Source organism: Hyperolius riggenbachi, chromosome 1 (genome assembly GCF_040937935.1).
Source record: "Hyperolius riggenbachi isolate aHypRig1 chromosome 1, aHypRig1.pri, whole genome shotgun sequence".
Lineage (NCBI taxonomy): Eukaryota > Metazoa > Chordata > Amphibia > Anura > Hyperoliidae > Hyperolius > Hyperolius riggenbachi.
In genome coordinates, this window is record NC_090646.1 from 87,723,742 (window position 1) to 87,744,696 (window position 20,955).

At 43.5% G+C, this 20,955-nt stretch overlaps 1 protein-coding gene across 1 annotated transcript in view; it reads left to right on the forward strand.

Moving 5' to 3' along the window:
- Nucleotides 1-11,916, forward strand: part of LRPAP1 (LDL receptor related protein associated protein 1) — a 58,870-nt gene extending 46,954 nt beyond the window's left edge. The window contains exon 8 of the mRNA XM_068276217.1: nucleotides 10,585-11,916. Within this exon, the coding sequence (XP_068132318.1) occupies nucleotides 10,585-10,653 (69 nt within the window). The 3' untranslated portion in view covers nucleotides 10,654-11,916. The remainder of the gene's footprint in view (nucleotides 1-10,584) is intronic.
- Nucleotides 11,917-20,955: the final 9,039 nt, after the last annotated feature.

Here is a 20,955-nt window from a genome sequence, read left to right on the forward strand (position 1 = left end):
GCCTCCATAATTAAAACCCACGTATTGTTATTGCCCATTTGTCACGGTTATTTCACCATTTAAATTATGTCCCTATCACAATGTATCGCGACAATATTTTATTTGGAAATAAAAGAGCATTTTTTCCGTTTTGCATACATCACTATTTACAAGCTTATAAAAAAAAAAATAGAGAGAAATATTTCATCTTTACATAGATATTTAAAAAGTTTAGACCCTTAGGTAAATATTTATGTTTTTTTTTTTTTTTATAGTAATGTATTTTTTTTTTTTTAATTAAACATTTTATGTGGGCATTTTTGGGAGGGTGGGATATAAAAGTGTTTAATTTGGGGAAATATTGGTGTATTGTAATGTTTTTGGGAATTTACTTGTAGTTTTACTTTTTGGCCACAAGATGGCAATCTCGATTTTTTTTTTTACATAACGCCACTCTAAGCGTACAATGTACGCTTAGAGAGACACAGCTTCAGAAAGAGCGAAGCTTCCGAGAGAAGCTGTCGCTTTTTCAGCAGGGGAGAGGAATCAATCATCAGGCTCCATAGCCCGATAAATTGATTCCGTGGCTACCGACTCCGCGGCCGGGAGTGCGCGCGTACGCGCGCGATCGGCCGCGGGAGCGCGCCTGTCCTCCTTGACGTTTTTATACGTCAAGGAGGACAAAGTGGTTAAGGACAATGGGTTTCTTCTGTTTTGCAGTTATGTCTTAAAGGGGAACTCCAGTGAAAATAATGTAATAAAGTGCTTCATTTTTACACTAATTATGTATAAATGATTCAGTCAGTGTTTGCCCATTGTAAAATCTTTCCTCTCCCTGATTTACAGTCTGAAATTTTTTTACTTGGTGACATTTTTACTGATGGCAGGTGATGTAGCTTCTGCATGCTTTTTTGGCAGTTGGAAACAGCTGTAAATAGCTATTTCCCACAATACAGCAAGGTTCACAGACAGGAAACTGCCAAGAGTACGTACTTTTCTTGTTTCTTGTGGGAGGGGCTTCACCACAATATCAGCCATACAGCGCCCCCTGATGGTCTGTTTGTGAAAAGGAATAGATTTCTCATGTAAAAGTGGGTATCGGCTACTGATTGGGATAAAGTTCAATTCTTGGTCAGAGTTTCTCTTTAAGACACACCTGAATCGGACCAAAACAGTACATTTTTACTTACCTGGGACAGGTCCCTCTATGTCTTCCTGGTCCAATTCATTGTGCCACTGTCCCCTCTGGAAGATATGCGACTAGACTTCCAGTCGCGGGCTACTACTCGTCTAAACACCTCCTTGATTGCACTTCTGTTGTCGCGAGCATTCTATGTATGTCTACTGTCTCTGGCATGCACAGGATGCGATCGAGGCTGCGGTCGTATGGGACTGTGCATGTGCAGTAGCCTGTGACTGGTGTTCTAGTTACAGGGGGCAGCAGAACAATGCAGCGGGCAGCGACGTGATCAAAGTAATGGGCCGTCGCCGTGCTCTGATCCGCTTGTGGGTCGGGGCTGCCGTACACGCTTGATTATTGGCTGAGGCAGTCTTTATCTGTCACCTCTGTCCACTTTAGCCAAGTGTGTGTACAAGCCTTGAGTACACACATATACTGTAAGTGTGTGTGTGTAATTAGTATGTGCGTATTAGCAGAACCTCTATACAGGAAAATCCATTATTTAGGTGTGAATGCTCCCAACATGAACTCTAACACCAACTCAAAATTCATCTCAAAGATTTCAAGGGTCCCCAAAGGTGCACATGATCTCTGGGGGAGAAGGCTGCCTGATATCCTAGGCTGAGAATCACTGGGAGGGCGGGGCTACATACCAATATACATATTAGAAGACTGTCTGACACTGAACCCTGGATAACTAAAGGATAAAAATTTAGTATCCTGAAAAAATGGATTCTGTTCTGCTGTATGTCATTATGGGTTCTATTAAATTAATCAGAGGTGTTTCTGCCATTGGTGTACTGTGTCCACCTTTCTTTTTACTGTCAGTGTCCTGGCTGAGCTTTGTGCCTGAGATTGCAGCTATTGCCTCGGCCGTCATCCTGCTGCCCATAAACTATGAATGCTGCATTCTCGAAACATCAGTTCCCTACTTAAAGAGCAACTATAATGTGAGTTCCAAAGTGAAAAAGTAGCAGGATGACACCTTCTATGACTGCCCCCCCCCCCTTTTTTCTTTGTTTTCCTTTTTACTCATTGCAGCAACAGGTGACTTCAGTATTAACCACTTCACCACTGAGGGGTTTTACCCCCTGACCACCAGAGCAATTTTCACCTTTCAGCGCTCCTTCCATTCATTCGTCTATAACTTTATTATTACTTATCCCTATGAAATGAACTATATCTTGTTTTTTTTGCCACCAATTAGGCTTTCTTTAGGTGGGACATTATGCCAAGAATTATTTTATTCTAAATGTGTTTTAATGGGGAAATAGGAAAAAATGTGGGAAAAAATTATTATTTTTCAGTTTTCGGCCATTATAGTTTTTAAATAAAGCATGCTACTGTAATTAAAACCCATGAAATGTATTAACCCATTTGTCCCGGTTATAAAACCATTTAAATTATGTCCCTATCACAATGTTTGGCGACAATATTTTATTTGGAAATAAAGGTGCATTTTTTTCAGTTTTGCATCCATCCCTAATTACAAGCCCGCAGTTTATAAAGTAACAGTGTTATACCCTCTTGACATAAATATTTAAAAAGTTCAGTCCCTAAGGTAACTATTTATGGGTTTTTTTTATTGTATTTTTTTTTTTTTTTTAATTACAAAAAAAAAATAAAAATTGGGGAGTGTGGGAGGTAATGAGTTAATTTATTGTGTAAATGTAATGTTTGTATATGTAAAATGCTTTTAGGGTGTAGTTTACTATTTGGCCACAAGATGGCCACAGAGTGTTTGTTTACATGCGACCTCCGGACGCTTACAGGAAGCAGTAGGAGGCTGGGAGACGCACAATGATCTCGCTGTTTCTGAAAGAAGCAGCAGATCATTGCGGGGGCTAGATCAACGAACGGGAATGGATTTTCCCGTTCATTGATCTCCGAGCGGGCGGCGGCGTGCACGAGCGGCGGGTGCGCGCGCACGAGCGGCGGGAGCGCGGACAGCGGCGGTAGCGCGGAAGGTACGGATTTCTCCGTCCCTGGTTTTTTAGGAGGGAAAAAAGGGGCGGAGAAATTCGTACCGCTGGGGGTAAAGTGGTTAAGCAGGAGGGAAGCATTGCAGCAGGCCTGGTGTGCGCTATAGTGTGTTAGTGTGACTACTGTAGTTTGCAGTACACGCCTTTTCTCTTCACCCCTCCTCCCTTTGATTGCCTGGCTCAGCGACATGTGATAACACACCTGGGCTGCTGTAACGGCCGCCTCCCTGCCTATGGCACAATCTCTTAGAGCAGCCTTTCTCAACCTTTCAAGGAACCCCTGCCAACAATTTTTTGATCTCGAGGAACCCCTGCATTTATTTTGCAGGAGGCATAGTATTTAAAAGTAGGTGAGGCTGTTTATTTCACTACCTCCGATTACACTGCCACTCATTATACTGTCTCCTGAGCCCTCAATTTAGTGCTTCTTATTACTCTACCACCTATTATAGTGTGCTCCATTATACATCCCCACGATGGGGGAAAATGCCAAGGAACCCCTGCAGAGTCCTCAAGGAACCCTGGTTGAGAAAGCCTGTCTTAGAGACTTTGCTTGGGAAGAGAATTTCTATAGCAGTTTTTCAGAAAGGGGTGTGGCTAAACAACAAAACCTGCATTTTCTGCTACAAAAGGTCAGTTTTTAAACATTTGCTACTCTATTATAACTTCTGTGGCCTTTATTTTTACACTTTAGATCCACAATAAGGTGGCCACTAATGATACAATTTGCCAGCTTACAAACGATTCTTTGTATGAACAATCGTAAATGATAGTTTGGGACTACAAATGGTCAAAAATCTCCTAACCAATTACATCAGATTGACAGGATCCGTCCGGAAATCAGATCGATTTCATTAATCTGATTGAATTGGTTAGGAGATCTTTGGCCATTAGTGGTCCCAAACTATCATTTCTGATTGTTCATACGAAGAACCCTTCATAGACAAAATGTATCGTTGGTGGCCACCTTTAAATACCTTTAAATACATCAAACATTAGAAATGCACTTTCCCTTTTGCCCTGTTATACACGGATTTAACTTGTGAACTCAGCTGAACTCTTGGGGAAGAGAATTCTATTGTGCCCGTCTATCTAGGAGTCCTAGCGTGGTTTTTATTGTCTTGGGAAATGTAAAACATCATAGAGAACAAAATCTGTATTCCGCAGCAGCGAGATGTTCTTTAGCTGCTGACATTTGTGATGTGCTAAAAAGAATAGAATTGTTAATGTTGGCTGGAACGAGGTGCTTCTCTCTGTGCCTCTCCAAGCTCCCCTCCACCACAGTGACTGCACTTTTATCACCGCTACATTAGCACATAGTCCCTACAGTGTTCAAGGGTGTCGTTTTTACTCTGAAGACTCCAAGCTATATAGAGTTTTTGGCTCAAAGCTCATTCGGTATTTCAGTGTTCTGTGGTACCAAAGAGCTGTACTGCCTAAATTATTTCTCTTGGTGGTTCTCTGCACATGATTTGCCAGACTGGCAGCCCTGTGTGACAAGTTAGACAGGAATCCAACTCGGATTGTCAGATTTACATTTTATGCGGTAGAGACATTAGCAGGCGGAGTGTGAACAGCCACACATGAGCAATAATACAGCCAGTGGGATAGAAGAAGTCAGCGCATGATGCCACTTCCCCTGTGACTCAAGTACTTCTTAAAGGACAACTGAAGTGAGAGGGATATGGAGGCTGCCATATTTATTGCCTGACTATCCTGCTTATCCTCTGTTTCTAATACTTTTAGCCATAGCCCCTGAACAAGCATGCAGCAGATCAGGGGTATCTGACAAGATAAGCTGCATGCTTGTTGCTGGTGTTATTCAGTCACTACTGCAGCCCAATAGATGAGCAGGACTGCCAGGCAACTGGTATTGTTTAAAGGGAACCCGAGGTGAGAATAATATGGAGGCTGCCATATTTATTTCCTTTTTAAGCAATACCAGTTGCCTGGCTGCCCTGGTGGTCCTCTGCCTCTAATACTTTCAACCATAGACTCTGAACAAGCATGCAGCAGGTTGAGGGTTTCTGACAATATTTTCAGATCTGACCAGATTAGCTGCGTGCTTGTTTCTGGTGTTTTTCAGACACTACTGCAGCCAAATAGATCAGCAGGACAGCCAGGCAACGAGTATTGTTTAAAAGGAAATAAATATGGCAGCCTCCATATACATCTCACTTCAGTTGTCCTTTAAAGCCCATCTAACCCCGAGGCTGAACAAAGCAAATCACACTATGGATAAGTGAGCTTGCTTCAATCTGGGGTGACCATTTGACACTCAAAGTGGGAAGAACAATAGATGCCAGACTACTACGTATAGCGTACTGTATGCTCCAAATGCACTTTGGAAATCCACCTGAAGTCGTAGCTTAAAGCGGATCCGAGATGAAAAACTAACCATAACAAGTAACTTGTCTATATATCTTATCTAAAGTGTAGATAGTTTACACAGCAAATCTAGCTGCAAACAGCTTTAATAGAATATGATAATTTATTCCTGTGATACAATGACAGCAGTCATGTTGTTTGTAAACATTACACAGAGGCAGGCTTATCTGTATCTTGAGAAAAAAAACCTAATTCCCCCCCCCCCCCCCCTCCTGCTCCCTCCTCCCATCTGCCTCTGAAATCTCTGGCTAGTAATACCTCCCCCTCCTCCTGCCCAGACTGAGCTCCCATGAGCCCTTGCTACTGTCTGAAAGTGCCTTGGCTCTCTGAAAACCTGTGGGCGTGGCTTGTTTAGTTTATAGGGAATTAGAGTATTAAAACAAAAAAGGGTTAGGCTTGAGGAATGCCCTATAAACAATAGGAAAGGAACACAATTATGCAATGAGTAAAAGTTCATCTCGGATCCACTTTAAAGAGAATCTGTATTGTTAAAATCGCTCAAAAGTAAACATACCAGTGCGTTAGGGGACATCTCCTATTACCCTCTGTCACAATTTCGCCGCTCCTAGCCGCATTAAAAGTGGTTAAAAACAGTTTTAAAAAGTTTGTTTGTAAACAAACAAAATGGCCACCAAAACAGGAAGTAGGTTGATGTACAGTATGTCCACACATAGAAAATACATCCATACATAAGCAGGCTGTATACAGCATTCCTTTTGAATCTCAAGAGATCATTTGTGTGTTTCTTTCCCCCATGCACTGAAGTTTCAGGCTGCTCTTTTCTTCTTGCAAACAGCTTTGCCCTTGTTTGTAATTCCTCAGTATGTGAAAGCCCAGCCAGCTCAGAGGACGATTTATCCAGCTGATTAGAGCAGCTTCTCTCTTCTCTCTTATCTAAATAACACACAGGCAGTGTGCATAGAGGGGCCAGAAAGGGTGAGTTCATAGCAGAACACAACACTGAAGAACTTGGCAGCCTTCCAGACACAGGCCGACAAGTCTGACAGGGGAAAGATACATTGATTTATTACAGAGATTGTCATAGTAGAAAGTGCTGCAGTTAGCCAGAATACATTAGAATAGCTTTTGGAACATGTAGGATGATAAAAAACAGGATGCAATTTTTGTTACGGAGTCTCTTTAAGCAAAGTGGGGGTGTAGAGTTCCTTTACTAGCAAGTCCACCTTGCTAGTAAAGGAACTCTACACCCCCACTTTTCTTAAAGTTATGGGGTGGTTGTTTTTGTTTTGTTTGTTTTTTTTCCAGTTTGGAATGGTCAGCACTGAGTAGTAGCAAATTTATTAAGAATTTATTTCAAGGCATCTGCCTTGTGTAAGAACATTGTTGATTATTGATTTTTGAAATGCTTTACAACGCATGTTGGCTAACCTATGGGGATGAGTTTGGGTTGACTAGCCTATGTGGGTGGGATTGGGTTGACTAGGCTATGGGGATGGGTTTGGATTCACTAGCCTGTGGGGATGGGATGGGATTGTATTGACAAGCCTATGGTGATGGGATTGGGTTGACTACCCTATGGGAATGGGATTGGATTGATTAGCCTGTGGGGATTGGATTGGCTATCCTATGGAATTGGATTGGCTAGCCTAAGGGGATGGGTTTCAATAAACTAGCCTATGAGGGTGGGGTTGGATTGCCTAGCCCATGGGGATTGGATTGACTAGCCTGTGGGGATGGGTTTGGGTTGACTAGCCCATGGGATGCATTTGGATACCACCCAATTCCAGTTGGTTTGTTCTAGAGTAATGGTGGGCATACACGGTGCAATTCTGCGCCGGCATCGAGCCGCTGGTTCGATGCCGGCTCGTCCGCGTGGGCACGCGGATCGATTCCCGCTCGTCCCCGCCGGCGCTTTTAATCAGAGCTTCGTTTATTTCTATTGTTCTCTCCGCCGGTATCGAGCGCAGAATCGATCCGGCGGGGTATCGGACAGGTTGGATCTTATCAATAGAGCCATCAGCGGCTCGATTGATAAGAACTATTGCACCGTGTATGCCCAGCATTAGACAGATCTTTCAGAGTAACTTTGACCACTGGTATCTCATCTTGTAGTTCTTTTAGTCTTATTTGTCTTATATCACCAAAGACGGGCACAAGGCATAGCTTTGCCTGCCGCTTGCCCATATTTACTTGCATTGCCTTGCTCTCAATTGAATATGCTGCTACATTGGATTTAAGTAGCACAACTTAAGGTCCATACTCACGGGGGACGGCCGTCGCCGCAACCACGTGGCACGCGCGTGTTGCGGCGACAGTTCCCCCGTGTGTATTACGCGCGCACCCCGAACCGTCGCCCGTCGGAGCTGTCGCCAGGCGATTGACATGTTCAATCGCCGGCTACAGCTGTCGCCGCAACCTCGCCGGAACTGTCGCTACTACCGCGTGTGTACACGGGATAGCGACAGGAGACCTACGCAAGTGAATGGAGCATCCGGCCGGGGGATGCTCCATTCACAAACAGCTTCCGCCGCTTCTCTGCCTTTCTGGCGAGACGTGTGGACAGCTGTTGCTGGCAGGGAGCTGTCGCTCCCTGTTCACGTGCACACATGCAACGGGGGACAATTGTCCCCCGTGTGTATTTAGCTGTACTTTGTTTACTTCATATGTTTACCAAACAAGCTTTAGATGTGTCTTCTGCAGATGCTAGGTAGGCCTACCTTTCCTACAAGTCAAAGTAGATGCTTGTTTTGCTTCTACAGTGTGCTCATGTTTTCAGCGCTTTAAATAAAGAGATAACTGAAGTTGGCAAAGAACAGAAAGTCAATACGGATTGATCAGTTTTTCAGATGATTGGATTTTGCTGTTTACCTTCTTGGTCTAATCTCATTGACCCCAATTCTTTTAGTAGTTTTGTAACTATTCTCACCTCCATTCTAATTTCAAGGCACTGCACAATCTGGTCACTATAAAATATTATACAGTGGGATGCGAAAGTTAGGGCAACTTTGTTAATCGTTATGATTTTCCTGTATAAATCATTAGTTGTTATGATAAAAAAGTCAATTAAATATATCATATAGGAGACCCACGCAGTAATATTTGAAAGTGTAATGAAGTTTATTGGATTTACAGAAACTGCGCAATAATTGTTTAAATAAAATTAGGCCAGTGCATAAAGTGGGGCACTGTTGTCATTTTATTGATTGCAAAACCTTTAGAACTAATTATTGGAACTCAAATTGGCTTGGTAAGCTTATTGACCCCTGACCTACATACACAGGTGAATCCAATTATGAGAAAGAGTATTTAAGGGGGACAATTGTAAGTTTCCCTCTTTTCTCTGAAAAGAAGCAACATGGGGGTCTCAAAACAACTCTCAAATTACCTGAAGACAAAAGATTGTTCACCATCATGGTTTAGGGGAAGAATACAGAAAGCTGTCTCAGAGATTTCAGCTGTCTGTTTCCACAGTTAGGAACATATTGAGGAAATGGAAGACCACAGGCTCAGTTCAAGTTGAGGCTTGAAGTGGCAGACCGAGAAAAATCTCGGATAAACAGAAGTGATGAATGGTGAGAACAGTCAGTCAAACCACAGACCAGCACCAAAGACCTACAACATCATCTTGCTGCAGATGGAGTCGTGTGCATCGTTCAACCATTTGGCACACTTTACACAAGGAGATGCTGTATGTTGGAGTGATGCAGAGGAAGCCTTTTCTCCACGCACAGCACAAACAGCCGCTTGAGGTATGCTAAAGCACATTTGGACAAGGCCGCTTCATTTTGGAATAAGGTGCTTTGGACTAATGGAACTAAAATTGTGTTATTTGGGCATAACCAGGGGCGTTATGCATGGAGGAAAAACGCAGCATTCCAAGAAAAACTACTGCTAACTACAGTAAAATGTGGGGGTTCCATCATGCTGTGGGGCTGTGTGGCCAGTGCAGGGACTGGGAATCTTGTCAGAGTTGAGGGACACATGGATTCCACTTAGTATCAGCAGATTCTGGAGACCAATGTCCAGGAATCAGTGACAAAGCTGAAGCTGTGCCGGGACTGGATCTTTCAAGAAGACGACGACCCTAAACACTGCTCAAAATCCAATAAGGCATTCATGCAGGGGACAATGAATATACTGTAATTGAAAATCTCTCATTGGAACCTACAGAACCGTTTAGAGGCTGTAATTTCTGCAAAAGGAGGATCTACTAAAATATTGATTTCATTTCTTTTTTTTTTTTTTTTTTTTTTTTGTGGTGCCGAAATTTATGCGCCTGCCTAATTTTGTTTAAACGATTATTGCACACTTTCTGTAAATCCAATAAACCTTAATTTCACTTCTCAAATATCACTCTGTGTGTCTCCTATATGATCTATTTAACTGACTTTTTTTTTTATCGTAGCAACCAACGATTATACAGGAAAATCATGACGATTAACAAGGTTGCCCAAACTTTCGCATCCCACTGTATACTAAACTTAGACTTAGTAATCCAGCAACTAGAGTTTTAGTGCTGTTACCACTAGGAAATGCATTTGCAGCTTGAAAACTCATGCATTTCCATGCTTTTTCCACATTTCTTCTGAATTTGTGTTTTGTCAATGAAGAAAACCCATAAAAAAACGAAGAAGCCCGGCTTCCAGATACAGACTATATGAACTATAAGGCCTGGGACCCTGTAGTAGCACTCCTCTAAGCACCTGTGATTTGAAAAGCTCTTGCTAATGTAATGTTATGTGGGATTATTTTTAAAAAAGCACATTACTCAGGTGGGGTCACACCCATAACATTACATTAGCAAGAGCTTCAAATCACAAGAGCTTACAAAGTGTTTAGAAAAGCACTGCTAGTGGGTTCCAGGCTTAACTGCAGGACATGCTGTTCTGATGTTGAAAAAACTATGTTGGGCGGGGCTTAAGGTTTCCCCACCCATAGCTCTGCTCAAGATTCTAGCTCACGGCAGAACTACAGGATGCAAGTCACCCCCATGACTGTGATGGAATCTGACGTTCTCATGTCTACCAGCCTCTACGAATATACCATATGGTTGAACCAACTGAAATAATATATTCTTTTTCTATTTCCATTTAGGTGAAAAAGCATCTTCAAGACTTAACCAGTCGGATCTCCAAGAACGGGTTGCCCCACAATGAACTTTGAAACGCGTGATTTCATAGCCTATAGACGTTTCCGTATATTCCATCAATATGGTACCAAGCTGATTCTGGAAACTCCCAACATTCATTCCAAGATGGTGACTGAAGAAGGTGTTCAGTGAAGCAAAACGCGGTGGACTTCAGGGACGAGTAATGAGATGCAAAGAATTCTGAGTTGTTGCAAGTTTTATGCAGCTTGGAAGTGGACTTATCAAATGCAGGTGGTCCATTTTCAGGTCACATAAACGACCATCAGTTGAGACTTTAATTAACATCTCATCGACCATCCCTAATTGACTTTAGGTGTCCATTATTATGATTTGAAGGTAGAGCGAGTGAACTTCAGCGATGGGAGAGCGACTGGTCCGTGGGGTGTGCCATCGGTGATTTCTGGTCCTTAAGGGGCCAGAGACTGCTGGTACTAAAGTGGTTATCATATGTTTTCCTGCACATGACTGCATATTTAAATTCAGTTTTGATTCACAACACTTCTCTAAAGGTGCCATTAATGGTACAATTTTTAGTGAACGATCGTATTTTCAATGAGATTTTTCAGATTGCGTTGTATGAAAACAGATAACTTTGTGGGCCCAATCATTCTTGAACAAATCACATTATCGATCAACATGGAGGACATTTTCTCATGTGGTCTCAACCAGTTTAGATATTAGCGTATGTTGAATTCTATAATGCTGTGGATCACTTTAACGTGATTTTCTTTCAATATGAAGGCTCTTATCGAAAATACAATCCTTCACACTGTTAATGGGCACCTATAGGGTCTGTACACACACCCAATTAATTGGTCAATTTAACCACTTCCATGTAGTATGAGGGCCAAAATATTTTGAATACTATGAACAGGTTGTGCAGGTAAACCCTACAGAACAGGGGTAAAATTGGTCAATCACTGGCCAATAAAAATTGGATGGGTGTACACACACCCTTAGCACGCCCCTCTGCGTCTACAGAATGTTTTCATCACACATCAGCATCATGACTGCTGTCCTCCTAATTACCATTATCGCCTGCTAATAATTTTTTTTTCTTTATTGCCAGGAGAGGAAAATAATCATTCCAATCAGCTGAAATTTGTCGCTGCCTAAAGCGTTTAGTTGTTACTTGCTGTATTATATCATGGACATGATGTGATCATTGTTTGTATTCATCATTCACAATGTTTTTGTATATTATTGCCTCAGATGACTTTTACATTGCCTTTCGAGATTCGCTGATTGGAATCTGAAAATAAATATTTTGTAGGAAACTTCTGCCGTCGATCATAATGTTTGCCAGCATAAAGTTTTACACACACACACACACACACACACACACACACACAGATACATACACACACACACACACACACACACACACACACACACACACACACACACACACACACACACACACACACACACACACACACACACACAGATACATACACACACACACCACACACACACACACACACACACACACCACACACACACACACACACACACACACACACACACACACACACACACACACACACACACACACACACACACACACAGATATAGATACACACACACAGATATAGATACATACACACACACAGATATAGATACACACACATAGATATAGATACATACACACACATAGATATAGATACATACACACACATAGATATAGATACATACACACACATAGATATAGATACATACACACACATAGATATAGATACATACACACACATAGATATAGATACATACACACACATAGATATAGATACATACACACACATAGATATAGATACATACATACACACACACACACACATATACACATACACATAAAGGTGCATAAACACACACCTCACTCAGCTTGCCGTGATCAGAACTTGATTCCTCTGGTTTCAGTTCAAGGCTGAGTGCCACGCAGATGCGTTATGAGTCTACAGGCTTTGAGTAGGGATGGTCAGTGAAATGTAAATAATTCAGAGTTGATGCAGAACTTCCTCTCTGCTCTAAAAGATTAGCCACAACATGGTAACCTTTAGGCCCCTCTTACACTAGGCCATTTTTGTTGCATTGTGTTACCCTTTCTGCACGCAGAGTAATGGTACACCAATGAAAGTCTATGGGGCCTGTCAGGAACCGGCCCTGCGGCAAGTCTGCATATACGGTTCCCGACTGCGGGTTTGACCAGATCAAGCGGGGAGCAGCCTTATTCAAGCTAAAACAAGGCTGTGACCCTTTAGAACACTTCTCACTGCCACCACTATCTGCCGCTAGACACTTCCACTCTGCTGTTGAGTGATATGCACGCAATCCGTGTTTTCGTATTCGGGTCAGAATTGCGCTTTAGGCCGATTTACGAGAACGCCACGCGCGCACACACACACAGTACAATCGTACAGTAGCAAGACACAATCAGGCACTGAACTTTGTAACGCAAGTTACACTGCAGTCTCTCCTTCTAGGCTATGAGCGTTAGTTTTAGTACAGCAGATGTCAAACTTATTAAATAACAATGTAACCACCCTGGCGTTCTATTAACTGCGCCAGGGTGGTGGCATAGCCTTCTTTTTTTAATACTTTTTTTAAATCCTGTAGCTAGCCTAGTTCTAGCTACATGATGCCCCCTCCCTGCGGCATCCGCCCTTACCTTTCGATCGCCGCCGGCGTGTACCCATGTAAGGAAATCCCGTTCTGAACGGGATTTTCTTGAGGGCTTCCCCCATCGCCATGACGTCGTGACGTCAGACGGAGTCCCGATCCACCCCTCAGCACTGCCTGGCACTGCGCAGTGGTCTCGGCGGGGGGGGGGGGGGGCGTTACGCAGTGGGTAGCGGCGCATCGACGGCGATCGGGACCAACACGCAGCAAGCAAAGTGCTTGCTGCGTGTTTTTTAAAAAAAAATTGTGAAAATCGGCCCAGTGGGGCCTGAGCGGCGCCCTCCAGTGGTCATGGACAAGCTGAGCTCGTCCATACCGCCAAGGAGGTTAATATTCCAGAAAAAGTGGAACAATGGAGGAAATAATATATACAAAAGATGTACAGAACACAAGGTAAAAAGTTACAAAATAAAAGTTCCGATACACACAAGGATATTTGCATAAAAATAAATTGGGAGTCAAACGTTACCAGCATATACAGAGCGTTGTTTGCGGGAGAACGCAGCTTCTGGTCAGACCAGAATAGCCCTAGCGTTTGCTATCTCCAAAGAGCTACCAGTTGTGACTGTCCTAGCTGGGGTTTTATAGCCCGCTTTGGGGCCTGGGGCATTTAAGGGTCAGTCCCAAATTGTTTGCACAGAACGTTTGTCATATCCCTTCTGTGATATGCGAACTTCAAAGGGTTCCTGTTTCAGCTTTTGAAGTTTGCAGATTTCAAACACTCAAATGTTTTCAGAACAATATTCAGACCACAGGTAAAATTGTATCAAAAGGACTTCAAAACACTTCACCCACGTCCCATAGGCTGTCATATGTAATCTTCAAACATTCCTGTGTTAGCTTCCACTGTCCCCAGACTCTGGTAGTCTTGATTTGTATATTGGGACAATGGGCTGTCTACATGTACACAGTGTTTAAAGCAAGGCAACAAAAGACAAGAGGGGCTCGTTATCTAATTACCTCTTTCCTAATTAGAAGCAGACAATGATAGCTTCTCCCCCTGGCCATTGAATGCAGAGTTAATTTACATTTATATAAGGAACTCCAGGAAGCCAGACTGGCCTACATCCACCTCTGAAAGCTACACAGCAGAGGAAAAATATGTTCCTGTATTATCCTTAACATCATAACTAGCTGCTATCATAACACCTCCCCTCTTCAAGATGGCGCTGGCAGTCGATTCTGACGAATCGTCTTGCCAAAGCCTACACTGACGGCCGGGCCTGGGGGGGGGGGGGGGGTGTAACTCCTTAGCATTCTTATGAGGGTTCCCCACCTGGCAGTTAGCTCCAAGCTATACGGCTGGAAAACTAGGCAAGGTGGCTGCAATGCGTCGTTGCCCCTTGCAACCGGACGTAACCAACTATGGGGATGATGGTCCATGACGACCGTGAATTTGCGACCATAGAGACAGTGCTGCAGCTGGGGAAGGGTTCCGACCATCACTACACGCACTTTCTCTATAGTGGCAGGAGCTATCTCTCTGTCCCTTTGGGGAACGATATCTGCTAGTCTGCCTCCTCCATTTCGGACAGCTCCGAGGGAATAACTTCCCAGAACCCTCTCAGCCTGCCCCCTCCAGCTGGTGACCTGCTGGCCAGGCCCCTGAGCTCTTCCAGGCTGCTGTCAAATCGAACAGCCCCAACTAGCTCAGTGCTGCCTGTCACACACGCCAGGAAGGCTGCAGACGGAGAGGCTCCTGGGCCCTCAGGGCCAGGTTCCGAAGTGGATGTTCCTGACCCAGCAACATTTGCCACTTTAGTGGACAGTCCCTCTGCTGTAGACCCGCTAGTGCTGCTGGTTTCCACTGCAAGGGAGGGAGCGTCCGCATCATACATATCATTGCTCATACCTTTTATTTCAAAATCACCTGAAAGAGAAAGATCTGGCCTAGTGCCATCTGTCCTTTCAGTGGGCAGTTCATCTGCTGAAGCCCAGCGAACACTGCTGGTTACTCCTGCAGCTGGCGGAGTGTCCACATGACACACAGCATTAGGTAGTACAACACATATGACATCAGCATTATCAGCCCTACATACAGTGGGTTGCAAAAGTATTCAGCCCCCTTGAAGTTTTCCACATTTTGTCATATTACTGCCACAAACATGAATCAATTTTATTGGAATTCCACATGAAAGACCAACACAAAGTAGTGTACACGTGAGAAGTGGAAGGAAAATCATACATGTTTCCAAACATTTTTTACAAATAGAGTGCACCTGTGTGTAATCTAATGTCAGTACAAATACAGCTGCTTTGTGAGGGCCTCAGAGGTTGTCTAAGAGAATATTGGGAGCAACAACACCGTGAAGTCCAAAGAACACACAAGACAGGTCCAAGACAGGTCAGGGATCAAGTTATTGAGAAATTTAAAGCAGGCTTAGGCTACAAAAAGATTTCCAAAGCCTTGAACATCCCAAGGAGCACTGTTCAAGCGATCATTCAGAAATGGAAGGAGTATGGCACAACTGTAAACCTACCAAGACAAGGCCATCCACCTAAACTCACAGGCCGAACAAGGAGAGCACTGATCAGAAATGCAGTCAAGAGGCCCATGGTGACTCTGGACAAGCTGCAGAGATCTACAGCTCAGGTGGGGGACTCTGTCCATAGGACAACTATTAGTCATGCACTGTACAAAGTTGGCCTTTATGGAAGAGTGGCAAGAAGAATGGCAATGTTAACAGAAAAGCATAAGAAGTCCCATTTGCAGTTTGCCACAAGCCATGTGGGGGACACAGCAAACATGTAGAAGGTGCTCTGGTCAGATGAGACCAAAATGGAACTTTTTGGCCAAAATGCAGAACGCTATGTGTGGCGGAAAACTAACACTGCACATCACTCTGAACACACCATCCCCACTGTCAAATATGGTGGTGGCAGCATCATGCTCGGGGGGGTGATTCTCTTCAGCAGGGACAGGGAAGCTGGTCAGAGTTGATGGGAAGATGGATGGAGCCAAATACAGGGCAAACTTGGAAGAAAACCTCTTGGAGACTGCAAAAAACTTGAGACTGGGGCGGAGGTTCACCTTCCAGCAGGACAATGACCCTAAACATAAAGCCATGGCAACAATGGAATGGTTTAAAACAAAACATATCTATGTGCTAGAATGGCCCAATCAAAGTCCAGATCTAAATCAAATCGAGAATCTGTGGCAAGATCTTAAAACTGCTGTTTACCTATGCATAGGAAAATATTGCTTCAAGACGAGAAATTCTGACATCTATATAGAGAAATACGACAGGATATATAGATCATATGGAGCGGCAAAATTTTTTAAATGGGGAAACAAGTCAGGAAAGCTATTAGCTAACCTGGCCAAGGGTAGGAGATCTTCTCCGATCATATCGGCAATTAGAAATCAGGAAGGAAAGATCCAGGCCACTCCGGAAAAAATACTTAGTGTCTTCCAAAATTTCTATAAGAATCTCTATAAATCCCAACCTAGAAAGCCGGAAGACCAAGATGACTTTTTGCGATCAGTTAAATTACCCTTTCTAGATGAGGAAATTCTTGATCTTCTGAATGCCGATGTCACATTGTAACGAACGGTGAAGCACAGAGAGGATCTGATTACCGGTGATCTGCAGTATCACTGGGAATGCAGATGTATACCCGATTATAAGTGATCTGCAGTATCACCGATAATCCGATATACCAGCTAACCTCTGTTCACCTGAGTAGAGTGTAGTGTTTGGTGTAACAGTAACACTTAGAGGACTGGGCCTCAGTGCAGTAAGGAGTACTGCACGGCTTCCTTCCGAAGACCTGACTCTCCAAGGCGGGAGGAGTCAGGCTGACAGTAGGAAGGATAGTCTGAAAGTGACACTCAGGAGGAAGTGTCACTAACAGGACTGGGAACCGCCTCCAAGGGTAAGGTCGGCTCTCGAGGTCGGACAAGCCAGGTCGTAAACACACGGACAGATAAAGTACAGATACAGTAGGCAGAGGCGGAGTCTAAGGTACAGGCAGGGTACGGCAACTGGGTATCAGAAATATCGAGGTACAAGATCAGGAGGCAGAAACAGAGTCTGAGGACGAGCCAGGGTTCGGCAACAGAGTATCAGAAATATCGAGGTACAAGATCAGGATTCAGGAGGATAGTCAGGCAGGCAAAAAGTCATAACAGATGATCACAATCAAACTAGTACTTTAAGCTATCAACAGAATCTAGCTTAGTGTAGGATTACAGCTCCAGCTGGTCCCGGCACACTAACGGATCTGACTACAGGTCTGAGTGCTCTCACGTATGTGTTTGCAACGCCAGACACCAGAGGAATGACCAGGCTCCAGTATATATACTCTGAGGCTGCCCAGTGCCTCCCCTAAGTGCTGGACCAATGGGGTGTGGAGCCAGTGTCAGCTGACCAGCCTGGTCAGCTGACTACCTCTGGCTACCACATAAGCCCTGCCTTAGTGCGCGCGCACGCGTCACTCTAAAACCAGGGGGACTACGAGTCCCAGCCGCACCAGCACCGCTCTGCGGTGTCTCAGCAAGGGGCCTATGCGCGCTAACCGCCGTGTCCAACGCGGCGGTTCCTCCGCGCTCCGCACAGCCCTGCATGGAGGCAGCCGCCTCACGCTGAGAGGAGGCGGCTTTCCCTCCGCACTCTGCCCTGCCATCACGGGAAGCAGCCGTCCCACGCCGAGTGGAGGCGGCTGCTTTCCCGCAAAGCCTCACACACATCAGGAGAAGTTTCTACAATTATTAAAAATATGACATTAGGTAAAGCTCCTGGCCCGGACGGCCTTTCACCAGAATTTTATAAACTATTAAAAACAGAAATCTCCCCACATTTAGCCTGTCTCTATAATGATGTTTTGACGAACCGCTCCTTCCCCGACACAGCCAATGAGGCATTTATAAAATTAATTCTTAAGCCAGGGAAAGACCCCATTGAGCCAGCATCATACAGGCCTATCTCTTTACTTAATGTGGATTTCAAAATCTTATCAAAAATCCTGGCCGACAGGTTATCCCACTTTTTACCGACTTTAATTCATGATTCTCAGGTGGGCTTTGTCGCGGGCAGGAGTGCTGTTACAAACATCAGAAAAACACTGGCTGTCATGGAACACTGCAGGCTGGGGAATCGGGGAGCGCTGTCGGAGGCCTTCCTGGCTCTTGATGCTGAGAAGGCCTTCGACAGCGTAGAATGGTCATGGTTGATCAAGGTATTAGAGAAGCTTGGTTTTTCAGGTAATTTTTTATCTTATATCAAAAATATGCATGCCTCCCCAAGAGCGCAAATTTCTCTGCCATTTGGATTGAGTCAACCCCTTGGCCTTGAGAGAGGGGTGCAGCAAGGCTGCCCCCTATCTCCGCTTCTCTTCAATTTGGCCATTGAGCCTCTGTCCAGGTATTTTCTCCAAAACAACATCTTTGAAGGAATATCACTGAATGAACGACAGAAAATCTACGCTACACTCTTTGCTGACGATATTATGGTATTCATGGCAAATCCAGAGAAAGACATTGCACACTTAATACATCATATTAAGAAATTTGGAGCCTCTTCTGGCTTTGCCATAAATTACTCTAAGAGTGAGCTCTTATTTTTGTCACCCTCACGAAATGCGATTCCTCACCCTAATTAAGACACCATAGGCCTCCAATGCAAATCTGCCCATATCACTTACTTAGGTATTAAGATACCCAGGCAGATAGACCAACTTTATGGCTTAAATTATTCTCCACTAATACAAAAGATCATAAAAGAACTACAAACTCTCGACCCCCTTCCAATTTCACTAATGGGTAGAATACAAATAATTAAAATGTTTAGCTTTGGACGTCTACTCTACCCTCTTCAAACTATCCCAATCCTACTTAAACATAGGGATGTTCAGCTACTAGAATCAACATTTATACGTTTCCTATGGAAATCTAAAAAAGCAAGAATAGCATTGTCCAAATTGAAAGCCACAGTTCCTCATGTGGGAATAAATTTCCCTGATCTGAGGACTTACAATCTTGTAGCAAATTTTCGGCATATCCGAGATTGGATTGGTGGTACTAACTACTATACACCTATTGACATAGAGTGCGCGCTAGTCCAACCATATACTCTCACTGGAATCTTACACACCCCTCTTAAAACTCTGCCACACAAGATAAAGCAAAATGTACTCCTTCTAGACACTTTAATAACCTGGCGAGAGATTAGGAAGAAATATGATCTTATAGGACATCTTTCTCCATTGTCTCCATTAACAGGAAACCCAAGTTTCCTCCCTGGGAATATGTATAGTACCTATACTAAGTGGGCAGCATTGGGTATAAAAAATTTGGGAGCTCTCTTGGATACTGAAGGAAAAGTAATCTCCTTCCAAAATGCGGTTCGCCATAAAAAAATTCCATCAGAACACTCCTTTTACTATGGTCAATTAAAAAGCTACTGTCATGGGACATTAGGCCAAAGAGGCAAAATTCTAACAAACCCCCAATTTGATAATCTCCTCTCCAACCTTAAAGAGAATCTGTATTGTTAAAATCGCACAAAAGTAAACATACCAGTGCGTTAGGGGACATCTCCTATTACCCTCTGTCACAATTTCGCCGCTCCTCGCCACATTAAAAGTGGTTAAAAACAGTTTTAAAAAGTTTGTTTATAAACAAACAAAATGGCCACCAAAACAGGAAGTAGGTTGATGTACAGCATGTCCACACATAGAAAATACATCCATACATAAGCAGGCTGTATACAGCCTTCCTTTTGAATCTCAAGAGATCATTTGTGTGTTTCTTTCCCCCTGCAGCTATCTTCCACTGAAGTGTCAGGCTGTTTCTTCCTGCAGAGTGCAGATAGCTCTGCCTGTATGTAATTCATCAGTATGTGAAAGCCCAGCCAGCTCAGAGGACAATTTATCCAGCTTGTAAAAGAGAAGAGAGAAGCTGCTCTAATCCTAAATAATACACAGGCAGTGTGCAGAGAGGGGCCTGGAAGGGGGAGATGCATCACAGAACCACAACACTGAAGAACTTGGCAGCCTTCCAGACACAGGCTGACAAGTCTGACAAGAGAGAGATAAGTTGATTTATTACAGAGATGGTAATAGTAGAACGTGCTGCAGTAAGCCAGAACACATTAGAATAGCTTTTGGAACTTGTAGGATGATAAAAACCAGGATGCAATTTTTGTTACGGAGTCTCTTTAAAGAAAAAAAAATCTCTCTCGTGGCTCTACTCAGTGGTTAGAGAAACCCAGAAAAAAAAGAAAAATTTCTACCAACATCTTCAAAAATGGGCGGATCTGTCAGGTAAGACAAAGGAGGATATTGATATAGCCGTTAAACAGGGATGGCAGGCAGTACGGAAGTCCATTCTAGGAGAGGATTGGCGGGAATTGTTTTTTAAAACGGTCTATAGGGCATACATACCCATTACTGGCCCTTTTAGACATCAAGGAGAAAAACAATTTGTGAACTGCCCAAAATGTTCTCACTCCACTCCAAATCTGGATCACATGCTATGGTCTTGTGCATCTATCCAGAAGTTTTGGAATGAAGTCTTGACTTTCATTGAAAAAATAACAAATAATAAACGGACGCTGAATTTAATTTACTGTTTATTTCATAGCCTAGAAGTAACTACAGACAAAGACAGACCTAAAATCTCTAAATTTGAACACCTTGTACTA